This window comes from Vulpes lagopus, chromosome 4 (genome assembly GCF_018345385.1).
Source record: "Vulpes lagopus strain Blue_001 chromosome 4, ASM1834538v1, whole genome shotgun sequence".
In the NCBI taxonomy this organism is placed as follows: Eukaryota; Metazoa; Chordata; class Mammalia; order Carnivora; family Canidae; genus Vulpes; species Vulpes lagopus.
The window spans coordinates 46,095,833-46,112,420 of NC_054827.1; the positions used below are offsets into that span (position 1 = coordinate 46,095,833).

The 16,588-nt window shown below is 58.6% G+C and overlaps 1 protein-coding gene across 2 annotated transcripts; it reads right to left on the reverse strand.

The window, feature by feature from the left end:
* Positions 1-4,705: 4,705 nt before the first annotated feature.
* Positions 4,706-15,585, reverse strand: RAMP3 (receptor activity modifying protein 3). Of its 2 annotated transcripts, XM_041753685.1 has the most exons (4): positions 15,389-15,585; positions 8,814-8,946; positions 8,399-8,596; positions 5,486-5,622 (listed from the first exon to the last, which is right to left on the reverse strand). In XM_041753685.1, exons 1-3 carry the CDS (start codon positions 15,447-15,449, stop codon positions 8,407-8,409), a joined length of 384 nt encoding a protein of 127 aa, XP_041609619.1. In that variant the 5' UTR covers positions 15,450-15,585; the 3' UTR covers positions 5,486-5,622; positions 8,399-8,406. The 2 variants fall into 2 exon arrangements, with proteins under 2 accessions (XP_041609618.1, XP_041609619.1); XM_041753684.1 differs by lacking the exon at positions 8,399-8,596 and having other exon boundaries at positions 4,706-5,622; positions 15,389-15,552.
* Positions 15,586-16,588: the final 1,003 nt, after the last annotated feature.

Below are 16,588 nucleotides of genomic sequence, written 5' to 3' on the forward strand. Positions count from 1 at the left end.
GAATAAAAGAGGCAATCCCAAAAAGAATATGCCTTTGCCCTCCCCCCTACCCCTTGCTTCACGCCCGGATGCAGGTCGAATGCTTTGAGATGTGCAGCTGGGCAGGCTCCAGGAAGGAGGTAGTAATGCAGCCTCCTTCATGACATCCTCGGATCACGGCCCCAGACATAGCCCGTGCTCTTTTGTGGGATGGTCAGACGTTGAATGCACTGCAGAGGACACAGGAGAGGCTCAGGAAACAAAGGTCATTGTATCTTTGGGGGCCCAGAGACAGGAAGCACAACACACCACATGGGTGGGGGGAGCACTAGGGTGGTCACGTGACAGAAGCAGGAGTGAAGGGAGAGCCCAGACCAGAGTCTCTACTGGGTTTTCCACAGGAAAGGCAGGTCAGGGCAAGGTGAATGGCTTAAAATTGGCTACTTTGAATCATTCTAGCAGGTTCTAAACCACACGGGTGTCCCTAGCTGTTGGTACCTGGCCTGGGATGATGAAGACAGGGGTACTGCCTCCTTTGTCCATATAGAGTCTGGCTCTGGATTGGCCGGTTTGCAGAACAAAGACATGCGTCCACTGGGCCCTCCTGCTCCAGGAACCGACTAAACTAGGAGAGTCAGTCTCATATATATATACATATACATTATATATATATATATATTCTCATAATATATATATGACAAAAATAAAAATAAAATATAAATATATATGTATATATATAATATGACAAAAAAACTGTTTAAGCCATTTCTTGTTGGTCATACTCAGGCTGTCACCTTCAGCAGGGTGAATCCTAGCAGGTCAAGGTGACCCTGGCCATGTACCATTACTTAGAGAACTTCCTATCTTTGTCTGTGATCCGGGACAGTTTATACATCACATAGGATCGTGATAAAAACTACTCATAAGGGGCAGCCCGGGTGGCTCAGCAGTTTAGCGCCGCCTTCAGCCCAGGGTGTGATCCTGGAGACCCGGGATGGAGTCCCACGTCAGGCTCCCTGCAAGGAGCCTGCTTCTCCTTCTGCCCGTGTCTCTGCCTCTCTCTGTGTGTCTGTCATGAATGAATAAATAAATAAAATCTAAAAAAAAAATAAAAGAAAGAAAGAAAGAAACTACTCATAAACCCGCACGCAGGGCCCACTGTCATACTTTAGAAGTTAGTATCTAAGTAACTTTCCAATGTGGGACCCAGGAAATTGAACAAAATCCCCTACCCCTGGACAAGCAGAGCAGGACTGACTATTTTGGGCTGCACTCGCCTTGTGCTGACCTGCTTATTACTTAGGGCCCTGCCCCGCCCTAATCAAAGACCAGGGCACACCCTAACGGGAAATCCGGCTCAGCGGACCAGCATGACTGTGCAACTTTCTGCGTATCCCATTGGCCACTGGCCCCTATAAAGTTGCTAAGCCTCTTAGTCTCCAGGTCCAAGTCCCTGCTATACTTGGACCCAGGCTCGAGCTTGTAAATAAACCCTCGTGTGATTGCATCGGTGTCGGCTCCTTGGCGGTTTCTCGGATTCGCGATCTGAAGATCTGAAGCACAACATCCAACTTCTTCTGTGAAGATTTTTCTACTCAGGGTTCTTACCTCATCTATCCTCTCCAGAACCAACATGCCATTTTATTGATCAAATCTTCTCTAACTTTTCTATTTCATTAGCTCTGTTGCCATCACTATTTATTTCTTCCTTCTATGCTTTATGTGTTTTTTTTTTGCTATTTGTTGCTAGCATATGGAGTTGAATGCTTAGTAAATTTTGTTTTAGTCTTTCCCGTTCTTGGGGAAGCACATGTAAGGTTATACACTGCTATAGCTGTGCAGGGACTCGCGGCCTGTCAACATCCCCCAGCATTAACCCACCCTGCTGAGCAGTGGGCCAGTGCCAAGAGGGATGCCCATCCCTGCTGCCGCTCAGGGCACTTGGTCAGGCACTCTGGGTGCCAAACAGCCCACACACCTTCCAACCGCCAAGCAAATATGTACCTCATGTACGCTGGTGTGCAGATAGTGTTTTCATCTTTATTGGCTTTAAAACAATTATGGGGCAGCCCGGGTGGCTCAGTAGTTTAGGGCCGCCTTCTGCCTGGGTTGTGATCCTGGAGACCCGGGATCGAGTCCGATGTCAGACTCCCTGCATGGAGCCTGCTTCTCCCTCTGCCTGTCTCTCTCTCTCTCTCTCTCTCTCTGTGCTTCTCATGAACAAATAAATAAAATCTTTAAAAAAATAAAACAATTATGATTTCTGTTTTTCTTGCCTCTTAAACCCAAAATTATACAGAAAGGTGATTTTGTAATTTCCAAGTGAAAAGATTTTCTTTTGCCTCTCACTCCTTCCAACCCAAGAATGTAGCCAAAATCATTTCAACTTTTATCAGTTCCCCATGGGTATTTGAAAAAAATGAATATTTCCATTTGGAAAGGACAGATAGGTAGATGAGTAGATGATCAATAGATGGCAAACATTAAATGTATATTATATCAAGCCTGTTCGTTTTTATACATCTCCACTTTTGATGTGTGTGTTTACTTGATCTTCTGATTTCTGAAAGCTTTGGTGGATGAGACTTCCGGACCACAGGGGACTGACTCCCGACCCAGCTGCCCCCAGACACCCCCCTCGACATGCTCTCCCCAATTCACACCCAGGCTGGTCACACCCCCCATGACAGAGTAATCTGCAGCCACCTCCATCTCCCAGACTCACGGACAGGGACCCTCGAGGGCAAAGATGATGGCTTTACAGACCCCACCCCTCATGGCACCCACCACCTAGCTAATTAGGGCTGGGTAACTGAGAGAGTACGTGTACTTCCCAGATACCTTCTTTTTTTATTTTTTTAAGATTTTATTTATTCATGAGAGACACAGAGAGAGGCAGAGACACAGGCAGAGGAGAAGCAGGCTCCATGCAAGGAGCCCAATGTGGTACTCGATCCCAAGTCTCCAGGATCATGCCCTGGGCCGAAGGCAGCGCTAAACCACTGAGCCACCCAGGCTGCCCCCAGATACCTTCTTGATCGTCACTAATATCTATTTGGTGTTGATTCCTTGAGTAAGAGCTCAGTTCTCCAATGGTAGACTTAAAACAGTGCTCTTACAGGAAAGCAAATCCATGAAAGGAAGAGACTCCTGTGAATGCACCATATTGTGAGCACAGCCATAGAGCACACCTGCAAAAGCAATGATGTCATTGTTTTATCTTGCCCTGACTGTCCCCCATCACGAATCGGGGCCACTGAGGGACCCTTTCATACTTGCTGAGGTCGGAATATTTGTGCTCCCCCCAAACTCACGTGTTGAATTCCTAAGGCCCAATGGGATGACATTCACAGGTAGAGTCCTCATGAGTAAGATCAGCAACCTTACCAGAGACCCTAGAGTGCTCCCACCCCCCTCCCACCGAGAGGGGACACAGCGCGGGCATCTGGGAGCTGGAAGTGGGCCCTAAGCAGACACCTCAGAAATCTGTCAGCCAGATCTTGGACTTTCCAGCCCCTGGAACTATGAGAAATAAATTTCTGTTGTTTACAAGCCACCCAGCCTGTGGAGTGTTCCTGTAGCCACCTAAATGGTCTAAAACAATATCCTTCTAAACAACCCAAACACTTAGAAACAAAAACATACGGAGCACAGAAGCTGAAGCCAAAGGAAGCAGTTTCTGAGACCCTGGTCTACCTTTGTGTCTAGTTACATCTGTTCACCATGAAGGGATGAGTGACCCGAGGCAACCCCAGGGAGGGCCAGATGGCTGAGTGAGGCTGACTGTGGGGATGGACACAGAGCCCAGAGCAGCACAGCCCCCGAGTGCAAGCAGCTTCACGTGGATATAAGTTTACAAACAACACGCCTGGAGACCCAGAGGAACAGCCTGGGCTGCCCGGGTTGACCCAAGCACACGGTCACCACCTCGTCCCCGAGTCTCAGCTCTGTCCATCCACAGCAGGCAGGCCACGTTCTCTCCTGCGGTCATGCTCCACAAACACGGGACTGCGAGGATCCTCCAGGCTGCTCTGTGACCTGTTGTCTCCGCAGAGCTGAGTAGAGGACATTCACACCCCACCTCCAGCCAGAGACGATTTTCAGAGCGTGACAGATGAGGGCTACCCAAGGGAGAGACCCAGCCATAGAGACCCAGCCCCAGGTAGGCTCTGGTTGGCCAGGTGACTGGAGATCCTTGGGTGGGACCATCTCATCCCTGGAGAGGGCCCATTCTGCTAGGACTCCTTGCAGGGGGAAAGGTCATCAAGAGTGGGGTTCTGAAGGGTATGGGTCCTGCCTGCCAGGTCTCTCTGGCCTCCCCTCCAAGCCCAGCCCCACCGCTGGTCCCAGCAAAGATGTGCTGGAGCCAACAAGCCTCATCAAAAGACCACCCTGGAACTGGAAGAGAGACAGCAACCAGAGACAGGCTTCCACCTGCTGCTCCGGGGCCTCCAAGACCAGCCTCTGACCACCACCCCCCCACCAGGAAACCCAGCAGGCAGGGGTCCTGGGAAGCCCCAGGTGGTCCTGAAATGCACACGGGACAGGCTGGTCCCTCCACCCACCCACAATCCCCTGGCTCGAAGCCCTCAGAACTCTGACATTCTGGGGTGGGGTTCTAGGGGGTCCCCCAGTCACTCCCTATCTGCAAAACGGGCATGAGGACTTGTGAGCCCCAAGAGACGGACCTCTCTGAATACCCTGAAATAAAACAGGAACCCCCAGGGCAGGATGACTCTTTATCGGAGAAAGCACACACAGCACAGATGGAGCTCAGCCAGCACGCGGGCTCACAGGACCCCAGCGCAGAGGGGCCTGACTCCCAGGGGCCTGGGGAGGAGGCCTGCGCTGGGCGCCCCAGGCCACGGCTGTGGGCAGACAGGGGGTCTCGGGCGGTGCTCGGGCTCCCCGCCAGGAGGGTCAGACACAGCGCCGCGGGCCCTGCAAACACCGCGCACACACTCCGTCCAAGCCCCGCTCAGGGGCGCGTGGGCGGGCCAGGCCCAGGCCGGAGCGCCCGCGCGGCCCAGGGCAGGTGGGACCAGGCCGGGGGTGGGGTCAGGGCCCGCGCAAGAGGCGGGGTCGGGGCCGGGGGCGGGGTCAGAGCCCGCGCAGGAGGCGGGGTCAGGGCAGGAGGCCGGGCCCGACGCCCAGCCTGGACCGTGGGCACAGCAGCAGCAATTTGGGCTCCGGCCTTGGTGCGTTTTGCCCCGCGGCCCAAGGAGGACGAGCGCGAGCAGCACGAGCGCAGTGGGCTGCGTCCCGGGGCGGGGGCGGGGGGGAGGGGAGCCCTGCCCACGGTGGCCAGAGAGGGCGGCTCCCCGGGACCCCCCCCCCCCGCCCCCGCCGGCCTGGCCTTCCCTCTGCGGCGGCCCCGCCCGCGGGCCTCACAGCAGCTGGTCTGGGCGCTTGCTGCGCCACACCACCAGGCCGGCCATGGCCACGGTCAGCAGGACCGGCACGGCGATGAGCGGGATGAGCACCTCATCCGGGGGGTCCTCCCAGTGCGTCCTGTCCACCGTGCAGTTGGCGAAGAACTGCCTGTGGACGCCGGTGATGAAGCCCTGCGCCAGGGGGTTGGGCCAGTAGCAGCCCACCACGTTGGTCTCCACTTCCGTGCAGTTGGTGAAGCTCTCGTAGTACCTGCAAAGGCGGACGGCGTGACAGGCGCCCCTCCTGCTGCCCCCGAGGGCAGGGAATGGGGGCCCAGTCCTAGGCCCCCTCATACCGGGGACCCTATGGCACCCCACTCCCGGCCTCCTGGCCCAGAGGCTCCTGGGCAAGGTGATCATCCCCACACACACCAAGCCTTACCCCCTGGGTCTCAGCTGCCTCCCCCACGGCACAAGTGCTCTCTACACCACCTGGCAGGATGCCTGCCACACATCCCCTGTGCCCCATGCCCCCACGCCAGTGACATGACCTCATCGAGCCCAACCCTCCCACCTCCCACCTCAAGGAAGAGCAAACCCAGCAAGGGAGCCCCCAGCCTGGACCCAGCCTCCAGGACCCCCAGGACTTCCCAGACCTGCCCAGAGGACACATCAGGCCTGACCCCTTTCTCCAAGGCAGAGGGGTGCACGACCTGCAAGCCCTTCATGATCTAAGATGCTCTGTGGGCCCCAGGGGAGAGGTCTCTCCAAGGCCAGGGGCCAGCTGCCTCATTTGCCAGGTCAGGCTCGACTCCCCTCCCCCACAGGCCTCCCTGTCCATGTCATCAAACCTCTGAAGGGCACTCAGCAAGCCACCCATGAGGTGCCACCTCTGTCCAGCAGGAGGGCTCTGGGCAGGTCTACCGGCCGACCAAGGTGCAGCTACGGTGACCCAGAGTTAGCCGGACAGCCACCTCACCCTGAGCACAGCCAGCCACCTCTGGAGGCAGGAGCCTGCACTGGAACCACCACCCGAGATGCTCTGGAGGGAGGGCTGGGCAGACACCTGCCAGGGGCACCAGCTCTGCCCATGCCCATGCCTTCCCACACCTGGCTGAGTGCTGCACCCAGGATAGGAACAGGGGGGCCAGGAGTCCCGACTTCGGATCCCCGCAGGAATGAAAGCTGGGATGAGGCAGGCCTGAGGCTCTGTGCCCACGTCCTCCTTTCACCCTGTCCTGGGGAACGTGGCCTGGCCTGAGCCATCAGGAAGGAACTGCTTCCTCCACAAACGCTGTCTCTGCCCAACAAGGGGTAGGAGACGAGGAGGAGTGGACTCACTTGGCCAGGTCTCCGGGTACCCAGCCCTCCTGGCAGCACCCGGCTGTGTCCTAGTCCAGAAGCTGGAATGCAGGTCACACACCTGGGCCCCCCAGGTAATGCCTCCAAGGAGGAGCCCGCACAGCAGAAGAAGAAGGGACGGCCTGAATCATGTCCAGAGCCTGGGACCTGCCCAGGTCACATCCCCAGGAAGGCCATCATCCCCAGACCCGCCCAACACACACTGGGGCTCAGCTACCTGCTGCCCAGGAGATCTCCAGCCTGGCCTTTGCTCAGGGCAGCCCTCGTGCCCTGAGTCTGACCAGAGCCCTATGCGCTGACTCCCCTGCCCCCAGAAAGGCCACTGCCACCCTCCCCAGACTGGAGACAAGCCCGAGGCCGGATGAGGTGCTGTTTGCATGACCTCAGGGCACCAGGGTCCCATCACGGTTTGTACCCTCCCAGCATCCCCTGGTCACCCGGGGCCTCCCTTTGGTGAGGCTCCCAGAGGACCCTCCCTCCAGCTACTGGGGTGCTGCGTACATAGTAAAGAAGATGCAGCTGTAGCCCTGATGGCAACCATGGGTCCCCAGCCCCCCCCCCAGATGCCCTCACCCACCAGGCAGGCACTTTCCCAACTAGGCTCCCTACTCCACCTCTTGCTTTCCCTTCGAGATTGGCTGCATGCCGTGCTGCTTATGGGCGATACAGCACGGCAGCTGGAAACCTTGCTAGCAGCCACCCCTTAATGGGATGGAGGGGTTCTCCCTCCTCAGCAGGCTGGCTCTGAGGTGAAGTCAAGGGCGGTGACCTCGGGCACAGGTCACCGCGGGGACAGGCCACCCTGGGGCTCGCTGCCACTGCCACCCCGCCGCCGGAGGCCCACCCAGGGTTGCCTCTCCCGCTCTGCCTCTGCATCCTCAGGGTGTGCTCACTATCTCGGGGGGCGGGGGCAGCCACCCCTGCCTCCTAGGAAAGGGTGCCCGGGAAACACGAGGTGAGCGCTCCACATGTCTGACAGTGTTTCCATGATGACGGATTGGGGGGAAGCATTCTAGAATTCTGAAGCACCAGGCCCCCGCCTCCGGGTCTCCAGGGCTGCGTGGAGAGCCTGAAGCCCCAATTCTTCACCTGTGTGTCTAGCCCGTGTTAGCCTCTCTGCACACGTGCCTCGGCCCCTTCCTGGCCCACACCGTTGGGCCAGGTGCCAGGGACCTCTCCCTCGCCCTCTTTCTCCCACTCCCCACTCAGGGTCTGCAAACCTGAGCCCTCACCGGGAAAGGCCCTGAGTTTCTCCCTGTGTCCCTTGCCTGCCTCCTAGAACTCCTGCCCCGGGATGCCTGGCCTGCTAGCTGACCCCTGGCTGCCTCCAGCTCCCAGCTCTGTCCTTCTGCTTCTGAGGAAATCTCCTCCCACGGTCATCTTCTGCTCCGTGTTCCTGTCCAGGGGCGCATTCTGTGTCTACAGCGCCTCCTCTCACTCCTCTCCGTGCCTCTGGGGCACTGATATGGCCCTGGGATCTCCCAGTGCTGCAAGGGGCCTCGAGGTGCTGGACTCTGCCCTGCTCTTCCCAGAAGAGCCCTTTATCAGAGTCCCAGTCCCTCCCGGACACTCATGGCTGGCGGGGGCCTGGGCCTGGGGAGAGGGGCTGCCTGGAGCCTCCAGGGCTCTGCTGGGCCGTCCGAGGGGAGCCCCGGCGGCCCCACACCTCGGGAAGGACAGCTCACCCCAGGGGTCACCTTCCAGGTCCGGTGGAAGGGACGGGCAGGTGCCAGCCGCTGTCCCCAGATCCCCTGCTCTCCATCCCCAACAGCTGTTCCAGGGGCTTCCGTGCCCAGGGCCCCAGCAGACAGTGGTTCTGGGAGGGAGGTCCATACCCCCAATCCCTGCGTGGACCTGGTACAGTGGTTGTGGGGGAACTGTTCCTGGATGAAACAGAATGAAATTTCTGCATCTGCTGGAAATGTGCAGGGGCAGGCACGCTCTGGGCAGGGGATGGCATGAGGGGGTAAGCGGGGGCAGGCGTGGGCAGGGGTGGGCAGGGGAGGGTAGGCAGGGGCACAGGTGGGCAGGGGAGGGCAGATAGTGGTGGGGGGGCAGGGGAGGGCAGGCAGTGGGGGGGGGCAGAGCAGCGGCACTCACACAATGAACTCCGACAGGTTGCACCACTTCCAGACGTCCACCTTGTGCATCATGTCGGCGAAGGCCTTCCCACACCGGGGCAGCTTCTCCAACATGCGTGTCTCGTTGCAGCCACCCACTCGGGGACACCCACCTGGAGAGGGAACAGCCACGGGCATCACACTGCTGGGAACGTGGTTTGCAAGGTGATCCTGGAGCCCTCCTGCTGACACCACCCACCCACCACAGGCGGAAGAGGGGTCTCTCGGGCTGGCCTCCCCCCGTATGGCCCAGGGAGGTAAAGCCCCTACCAAGAGGGGGCCCACATGGGTGGTGCCTAGATGGGACCCAGAGGGCCGCAGCCTCCTGATGGGGAGTGGGAGAAAGAGGGCGAGGGAGGGCAGCAGGCAGGGGATGCGTGTCCCGGGAGGGCGGGGAGGCAAGAACAGAATGGCTCTGGTGGAGGGTGGGGTGGGGAGTGGGTCCCACCAATCAGGGATGGGGAGAGGCCCCACTGCTCCTCCAGGGTCCAGGGTTCCCTGAGCACATCCCCAGAAGGATCCTGCGTGTCTGGGCCCTCTAGGAGCACAAGGCCCCCATGGGGTTGCACCCGCATCCCAGGAGGCCCAGGGCTGACCCTGACACAGGGACTCACATTCCAGAGGCAGAAGCCAGACCATCAGTCACTCCCTAGGTCTGGTACGGGTCCCCCCAAGGTTCCCAGCACCCCACTCCCCACTGCACCTCCACCCCTGGCACCCCCATGCCTCCACCCCCACCCTCCCCAGCTCATTTCCCTACTGAGCAGCCCCCACCTTCAGGACCAGCCCACTGTTCCACCCCAGACACCCCTTATAAGCTTCCTTCCTGTGGCCCCTGCTTTGGCTCCCAGCACACCATCGAGAGAAAGCCCTGCTATGTGTGCACACGTGTGTGTACATGTGTGCATGTGTGCGCATACAGCCCTGCCGTGTATGTCCTGGTGTGTGTGTGTGTGTGTGTGTGTGTGAGTGAGTGTGTGTGTGTGAGTGTATGCGTACATGTGTGTATATCTCTGTGTGTGTCCTGGCAGGAAAAACCACAGGGAAGGACACAGGAGAGAGGCCCACACCCAGAACTGGGCAGACCTGGGCTCACACTGAGCATCACTAGGCAGCAGCTGACCCCAGTTTCCCCATTGGCAAACTGAGGGAAACAGGCCATGTCTCACAGGGGGGCTGTAAGGTCAGGCATTAGGCATGTGCCCAGAGGCTCCCGATGCTCTTACTGTAGGTGTTTGATAAACACCCACTGCTCCCTCACTCCTCTAACCACAAGCACCTCACTGGTATTCCAAAAAGACTTTTCAAGAGAATGGATGGATGGATGAATCAATGAATGAATGATTAGTTCCTAAGGGCAGCAGAACAGATTTCACCGTCTGAGCACAAGTAAATGCATCAAAAGGAAATGGTGGGTTTGGATCCACTCAGATCCTGCTCTGCAGGCCAGGTCATCGCCAGGGGAGGCCACAGGGTGCCCTGTGTGGAAACCCGTGCCAGGCTCAGGGAGGGGCTTGCGCCATACAGAAGGTGACTCATGACCATGAAGTGCCTCTGGGAACAGAAGGGGAGGCAAGAGAGAAGAGGGCAACGCAGTAAAAACTCTAAAAAAATAATTAAGTCCAAAAGAAGACCAAAAAAAAAAAAGAAGAGAAAAAGTTCTGACGACACAAAAATAGATGTAAACCAAACCATGTCAACAGTCAGATTGAGGGACACCTGAAGGGTTCAGTGGTGGGACATGCGACTCCTGATCTTGGGTTTGTGAGTTCGATCCCCATATTGGCGTAGAGATTACTCAAAAATAAAAGCTTTAAAAAAAATAGATTGAGAGTCAATGGCCTAAACACCCTAATTAAGAAGCAAAGTTGTTAGATGAGATCAAAGAATAAGCCCCAACTATAGGCAGTACACAAGAATCCTACTTTAAACAAAAAGAGTCAATTATTTTCAAAGAAAAGGGTGGAAAAAGACATACCATCCTACCACTAATCCAAAGAAAGGTGGAGTGCCAATGTGAGTGTTGAACAAAGTATATTTCAGAGCCAAGAATATTATCAGCAATAAGGAGGGTCTTTTATAATGATAAATGGTTCAGTTCACCGGGAAAACATAGCAATACTAAACACGTATGCACCTAATAACAGAGCATCAAAACATAGGAGGCAAAAATGGATAGGACTGCAAGGAACAAAATGACAAATCCACAATTATAGCTGAGAATTAAATACTCTTCTCTCAATAATTTGCAGAACAAACGAATAGAGAAAAAATAGAGAAAAAATAAGTGAGATTACAGAACAGTAAACAGTGAAGGAGTGCCAGGTACAGACAGAAAGCCATGAAGCCAGACTTCACTTTGCCTATGGGTGGGCACCCACAGTTACTAGGAGTGAAGGGGAGGCAGTGGGGTTGGAAAGGTGGACCCAGAGCCAGATTGGTGCAGGCCCCCAGGGCAGTTTTCAACCCTGGAACTCTCCCCTGAACCCAATCTCAGAGCTTGCACTCACAGAGTCGAGGCAAACAGCTGACAGTCCTTCCAGAGGAGCTTGCCATCTCAATACCCGACCAATGTACACAACGTGCCCTGTCCTAAGTAAGGTCCTACTCGTGGAGGCTCTTAAAGACAGGATCATCACACAGAGGAAGTCACCCACCTGCTCAGTCACGCAGTGGAGGGCAAGCCCCAAGCTACCTGCCTGCAGAGCTGACCTCCCTGGCCTGTCACGCTGGCGTGGGATGACCCCCCTCATGCCAATCCCATCCTTGGTTTGCCTGAGGAGCAGCATCATGCCTCCTGCCCCGCATCCCCCTCGTTTAAATCCCCCTCGTTTAAATGCCCAGAGGAAAAGCGACTTTCCCACAGCCAAATGCAGTGTCAGCGTGGTCCAGGGTGTGCCATGGGCTGGCCTCGTTCCACTGCCCTGCCCAGATGCACCTGCCCAGCCGCTGGCAGGAAGGCAGCCCTGGGTCCCAGGCCACATGGGCATGGTGTTGGTGATTTGGGAGTGCGGGCCCTCGGGGGCCACGTGGAGGGGGATGATGTTGAAGCCAGCCTGTGTTCCTTTCTCCCATCACTGCCCTATTCCAAAGGCACCTTCCTCTGCAGCTCCCCAGTGGGCTTCCCACCACAGGTGCTTTGCTTCTTAATTAGGGTGTTTAGGCCATTGACTCTCAATCTATTTTTTGCCACCAGCATTCTGCACACCTAGCCCTTGGGCCCATCCCTGAGCCTGGCCGTTCCCTGATGGGATCATCACAGCATCCCATCTGAGTCTCCTAAGCTCCATCCACCTCCCACATGTGCATAAGCCACATATGTCCCACACTGTCACCTCCTCCTGGCTGCTGCCACACCTCCCAGCGAAAACCCACCTTTATCCAGACTACCTACCTGATCCGACAGCGGGACTGGACCCTGACACCTGGACCTGCACCTCTGGACCCCCTGGGCCCCCTGGACCTAGACCCCTTGGACCTGGGTCCCCTAAGGCTGCATCTCCTGGACCTGGACCCCAGAAGCCCCTAGACCTGGAAGTCCTGAACCCCAGCATACCCTAACCATCTGCTGTTGGATCACTAAGACCCAGCCCAGCGCTTCCTTCCTCTTGTTCTCCTCCCTCTGCCCTAGGACCCTTGCTCTTCTCTCCTCTCTGCCTCCTTCTTCCTGGACTAGAGTCTCCACCCAGCAGTGCAGCAGGAGCTGGCCAGCGCTGGCTGAAAGTATGCCACTGAGCACCATGGGGGGTGCTGTGAGGATGCTAGGGCAGTGCCACCTCTGTCTGCACAAAGCAGGCACCAGAAGTGTCCCAGGGCAGGGGGAGGGGGCACGTTCTAGCATCATCTCTGATGCGCGCCCTGCTCAAAGGGCTCCCAGCAAACCCAACAACCCAGCCAGTGTCAGAACAGCAGGTACAGACACAGATTCCTGACAGCTCAGAGAAAGTAGGCGGCTGCCACAAGCTACCAGCTGCATCAGAAAAGGTCTCGGGAATTCAACTGAAATACAAAACTAGTTGGTTCCATCAGGGCAACAAAGAAAATGTGGTACTGTGCTCCTTTTGTCTAGGGGACTTCCAGAGACTCCAGAAGATGATAACCCGCCAAACCGATGCATTTCCTGGAGAAAGGCCTTTTATAGCGGGGCATTTGCAAGTGGATTGCGGGAGCCTCTCGTCCTCCTCAGATGGAGACGGGGTGCAACCACACCAGCCACCAGGCTCTGAGCGACAGGCACAGCCAGCAAGGCCAAAGTTTCTAGAAGGTTCTGCCCCTGCCCCTAATGGGGCAGTCTCCCCTGGAGTCCCCTCCCCCCCCCGGGGCCTCACTTACTTATCTATAAAAGCAGCCGTGAAAAAAATAATAATAATAATAAATAAAAGCAGCCTTGAGGTCAGAAGACCTGCAAGACACCCGTCAGCCAACCACATCTGGGCAGCCACCGTGTCACTGGGGTACATGCTATCATGCCACTGCACCCGGGCCCGAGTCAGGGCGACAGGAGCTAGTGCGGCATCAGGACGTCATTACCCTTACCACTGGCAAAAAGAGGACAGTGTCACGTTCACACACGGCACTGGCGCTGCCTGGGGTACCACCAGCCCCTGGAGCCACACACAGGTGCCAGGCGCTGGCGGGCGCCTTCCCACGCGTCCCTGTGTCTGAGTCAAAGCCTCGGGGGCTGGCACAGTGGTTAGCGGGACTAAGATGATGGAATCCAACTAAAGGTAATGATGACCCTTCACATGTTGCCATTCCTACATCTACGTTGCTGTGGGGGAAACTGAGTCCAGAGCCAGTAAGTAAGTGCCTTACCCCGTCCTGGGGTTGAGCATTTGCAAGAGGGAGCCCCCAGGGTTTGCACTCAGGCCAAAGGGTGCAGTCAGGGAGCTGGCCAGACACGAGCCCCAGCTGGGGGCTTCTGCTGAACCTCACCATCCCAGGGCCCTGCATGGTAGCTGCTGCCTCTGAACGGGGGTCTGGAATTGCCCGAGACAGCTGAAGTCACCTTCCTGGCCTGGCCCTCCACAGCCCATCCTCAAGGGGCCTCTGCCAGCAGGAAGAACCAGTCCCCCAGCTGGCCCCGCTTCCTGGACAGCCGGGCCCCCACTTTGCTCAGGTGCCGGCAGCAGCCCTGGGACCCTCGCTCCAGATGCAGCCACCTCCAGAGCTCGGCCCCACCTCTGACAAATGGAGTGTGACCAAGAGCAGGTTTTGCCTTTCCCTGCATCCTACCTGGTCAGCAGCCACCTCCCAAGGCCGCCCCCCCGCCCTCCGGCAGGACCAGCCCTGGGCTGGGTGTGCAGAGAGGCTGGCCCGGTGCCTCCCCAGCCGGGCACCCCCCCCCCCGGACCAAGTTCCATGGCAGGGAGACCGTGGAGCCACCGAAGGAGGACCAGATGTTGTGAATGCAGAAGACGTTGGTGCGGGGTCTGCCCTACTGGAGGCAGGTCCAGGGAGCCCCTACTGGCCTTGGGATGAAGCAAAGGGCTCCCTTTCCCCCAGGAGCCAAAATCTCCATCCCAGGGGCCTTGAGTTTGAAGCTTACTGAAATCCCACCTCATTGTGCTCATGTCCAGAAGCCACCAGAAAAAATCCGCCTAATTCTAGGCTCTAACCCTGGAGGGTGAGATGAAGCCACACTGCTCCCCCAGACATCTCTGGGGGAAGGGCCGCCCAGAGATCGGGAACCCGAGGGGCAATCCAGCCCTTTCCCACCTTGGAACCTGTTCCAAATCAGCAAAGCTGATGATTTCAAACAAGCTCAACTTTGTGTCTTACAGCCAGGGACACAGGTCAGCTAGGGCAAGGCCTACATCCCAAAGGACCAGGGGACAGCGGCCCCCTGAGAGGTCCTGAGCGCCCAGCTCACCCCGGGGGGACCAGCGCTCCCACCTCAGCTCAGCAAGCCTCCCAGGGAAGCCCTCCCCAAGCACACACACAGCCTCTTTGGATCATCTCTAGGAAAAAAATTTTCCAAACAAGCTTTTCTTTCCATCCATCCCCGATCCGTATCCTCCCGGGAGCCCCAATTTCTCGTTGGAGAGGGGATCTGGGAGGGAAGCCTCGGGGGGTTGCCCCCTTCCCGGTCCTGGGAGCCGGGGGCACGCGCGCGCACACACGCATCACAAACGCTGTGGACCAGTGCAGGTGCAAAGGACCCGTCCTGCGCAGTCTGGACGCCTCTCCCCGAAGCCCTGAGCGTGCGGTCCATGCCGAGGCCCCGGACGGGAGCTCACTCGCTAGCCGGCGGCCAAGTGGCAGCGGGACCTGCGCCACCCCCGCTCCTCGGGCCACCCCAGCCCGCCGCCGGCGGAGCCGCGCGACAGCCCGCGCCTCCCTCCCCAGCCCCGGCCCGTCGGCCTGGGCTCCTCGGGGGACCGTGGACGGGAGCGCCCCGGGAGGCTGCGGCCGGCGCCCGGGTCACACCTCGCGGCTCCGGAGCCGGGCGCGCCGGGCGGGCCGGGACCCGCGCAGGGCAGGAGGCGCGGCCCGGGCGGGTGCAGCCCGGTGGCCCCGAGGTCCCGGACCGGAGCGCGCCCCGCGGCCCCTTACCGCAGAGCAGCAGCAGCAGCAGCAGCCTTAGCTGCGGGCGCCGCCGCGCGCGCGCCTCCATGGCTGGATGGTTGCGGCTCGCGGTCGGCTCGGTCCCCGCTGGGTGCGCGGGGGGCTCCCGGGGACGCGGCCGAGGGTGGGGCCGCCGAGAGCCCGCCCCCAGCCTGCGCCCTCCCCCTCGGGGACGCGCCCACCCACTGAGGACACTCCCGCTTCCAGCGCGCGCGCTCCGCTAGGACGCGCCCTCCCAGGACGCGCGCTACCTCCCCCAGGACGCGCCCCGCCCCAGCCGGGCGCACGCCCCCCACCGCGGGTGCGAGCCCCGGGCTGCTGTTCCGGGGTGCAGCCGGCGGGGCGGGGGCGAACTGGGGGCGCTGCTACGGAGTGGGCCGGAGTGCGGGCGTCTCTGGAGGGGCGGGGAGTGCGGGGGTGGCACCAGCCCGAGGGGGGTGCTGGGGGGAGAGTTCTGTGTGCTGGTGCACGGAGAGGCCCCCAGAGTGAAGCGGCGGACCCCGAGTCTTTCCTGGCCCTGCGCCCCCCCCATACTCTTCTGGGGGCTCCCCTGTGCCTTTGCAGCCCCCTGCACCAGCAACGGTGGGGGCCTGGGCCCTGCCCTGTGACCTCTGGGAAGCTGCAAAGGACAAAATCAGGGCCAGGAGAGTGACTGGTAGCCGGGAAGACCTGACCGCAAGGAGTGCTGGGGCCCTGGAGTGAGGGAGGCAGAGACTTGGACGATGACTTCTGTGGGTTTGGTCACCTCTGTCACTGTCAGCTCCTAGCACAGATCCTGGTCCCAGTGGACACCCGGCCACGCCGCTCTCCTGAGCCCCTTGGAGTGCAGGACCCCCCTGCCCTCCAGTGCCTGCGGTCTAACCCTGGGAGCCGAGCCAAAGGTGGGGCTCCCTCAGGGACTGCTCTCTGCTGGGGCCCATCCCAGACCAGAGGGACAGAGCAAATGTGCATGGGGGGAAGAACAGCTCAAGGGCTCGCCCGAAGTCCAGGTGGTGGTGGCGGTGACGCACCACTGCTGGCTGCGCCAGCTGATCCAACCCTTCCTGCATTAGTTACAGGATCGAAGCTTTCTGTGCCTTTTCTGGAAGAAACCAAAATGATTTCAACGGAGACTTAAAGCTAATTAAAATTGATCAGCCTTCCTGCCTGCCTTCCACCAGAGGTGGTGGGGAGGGCAGGCACAGGAGC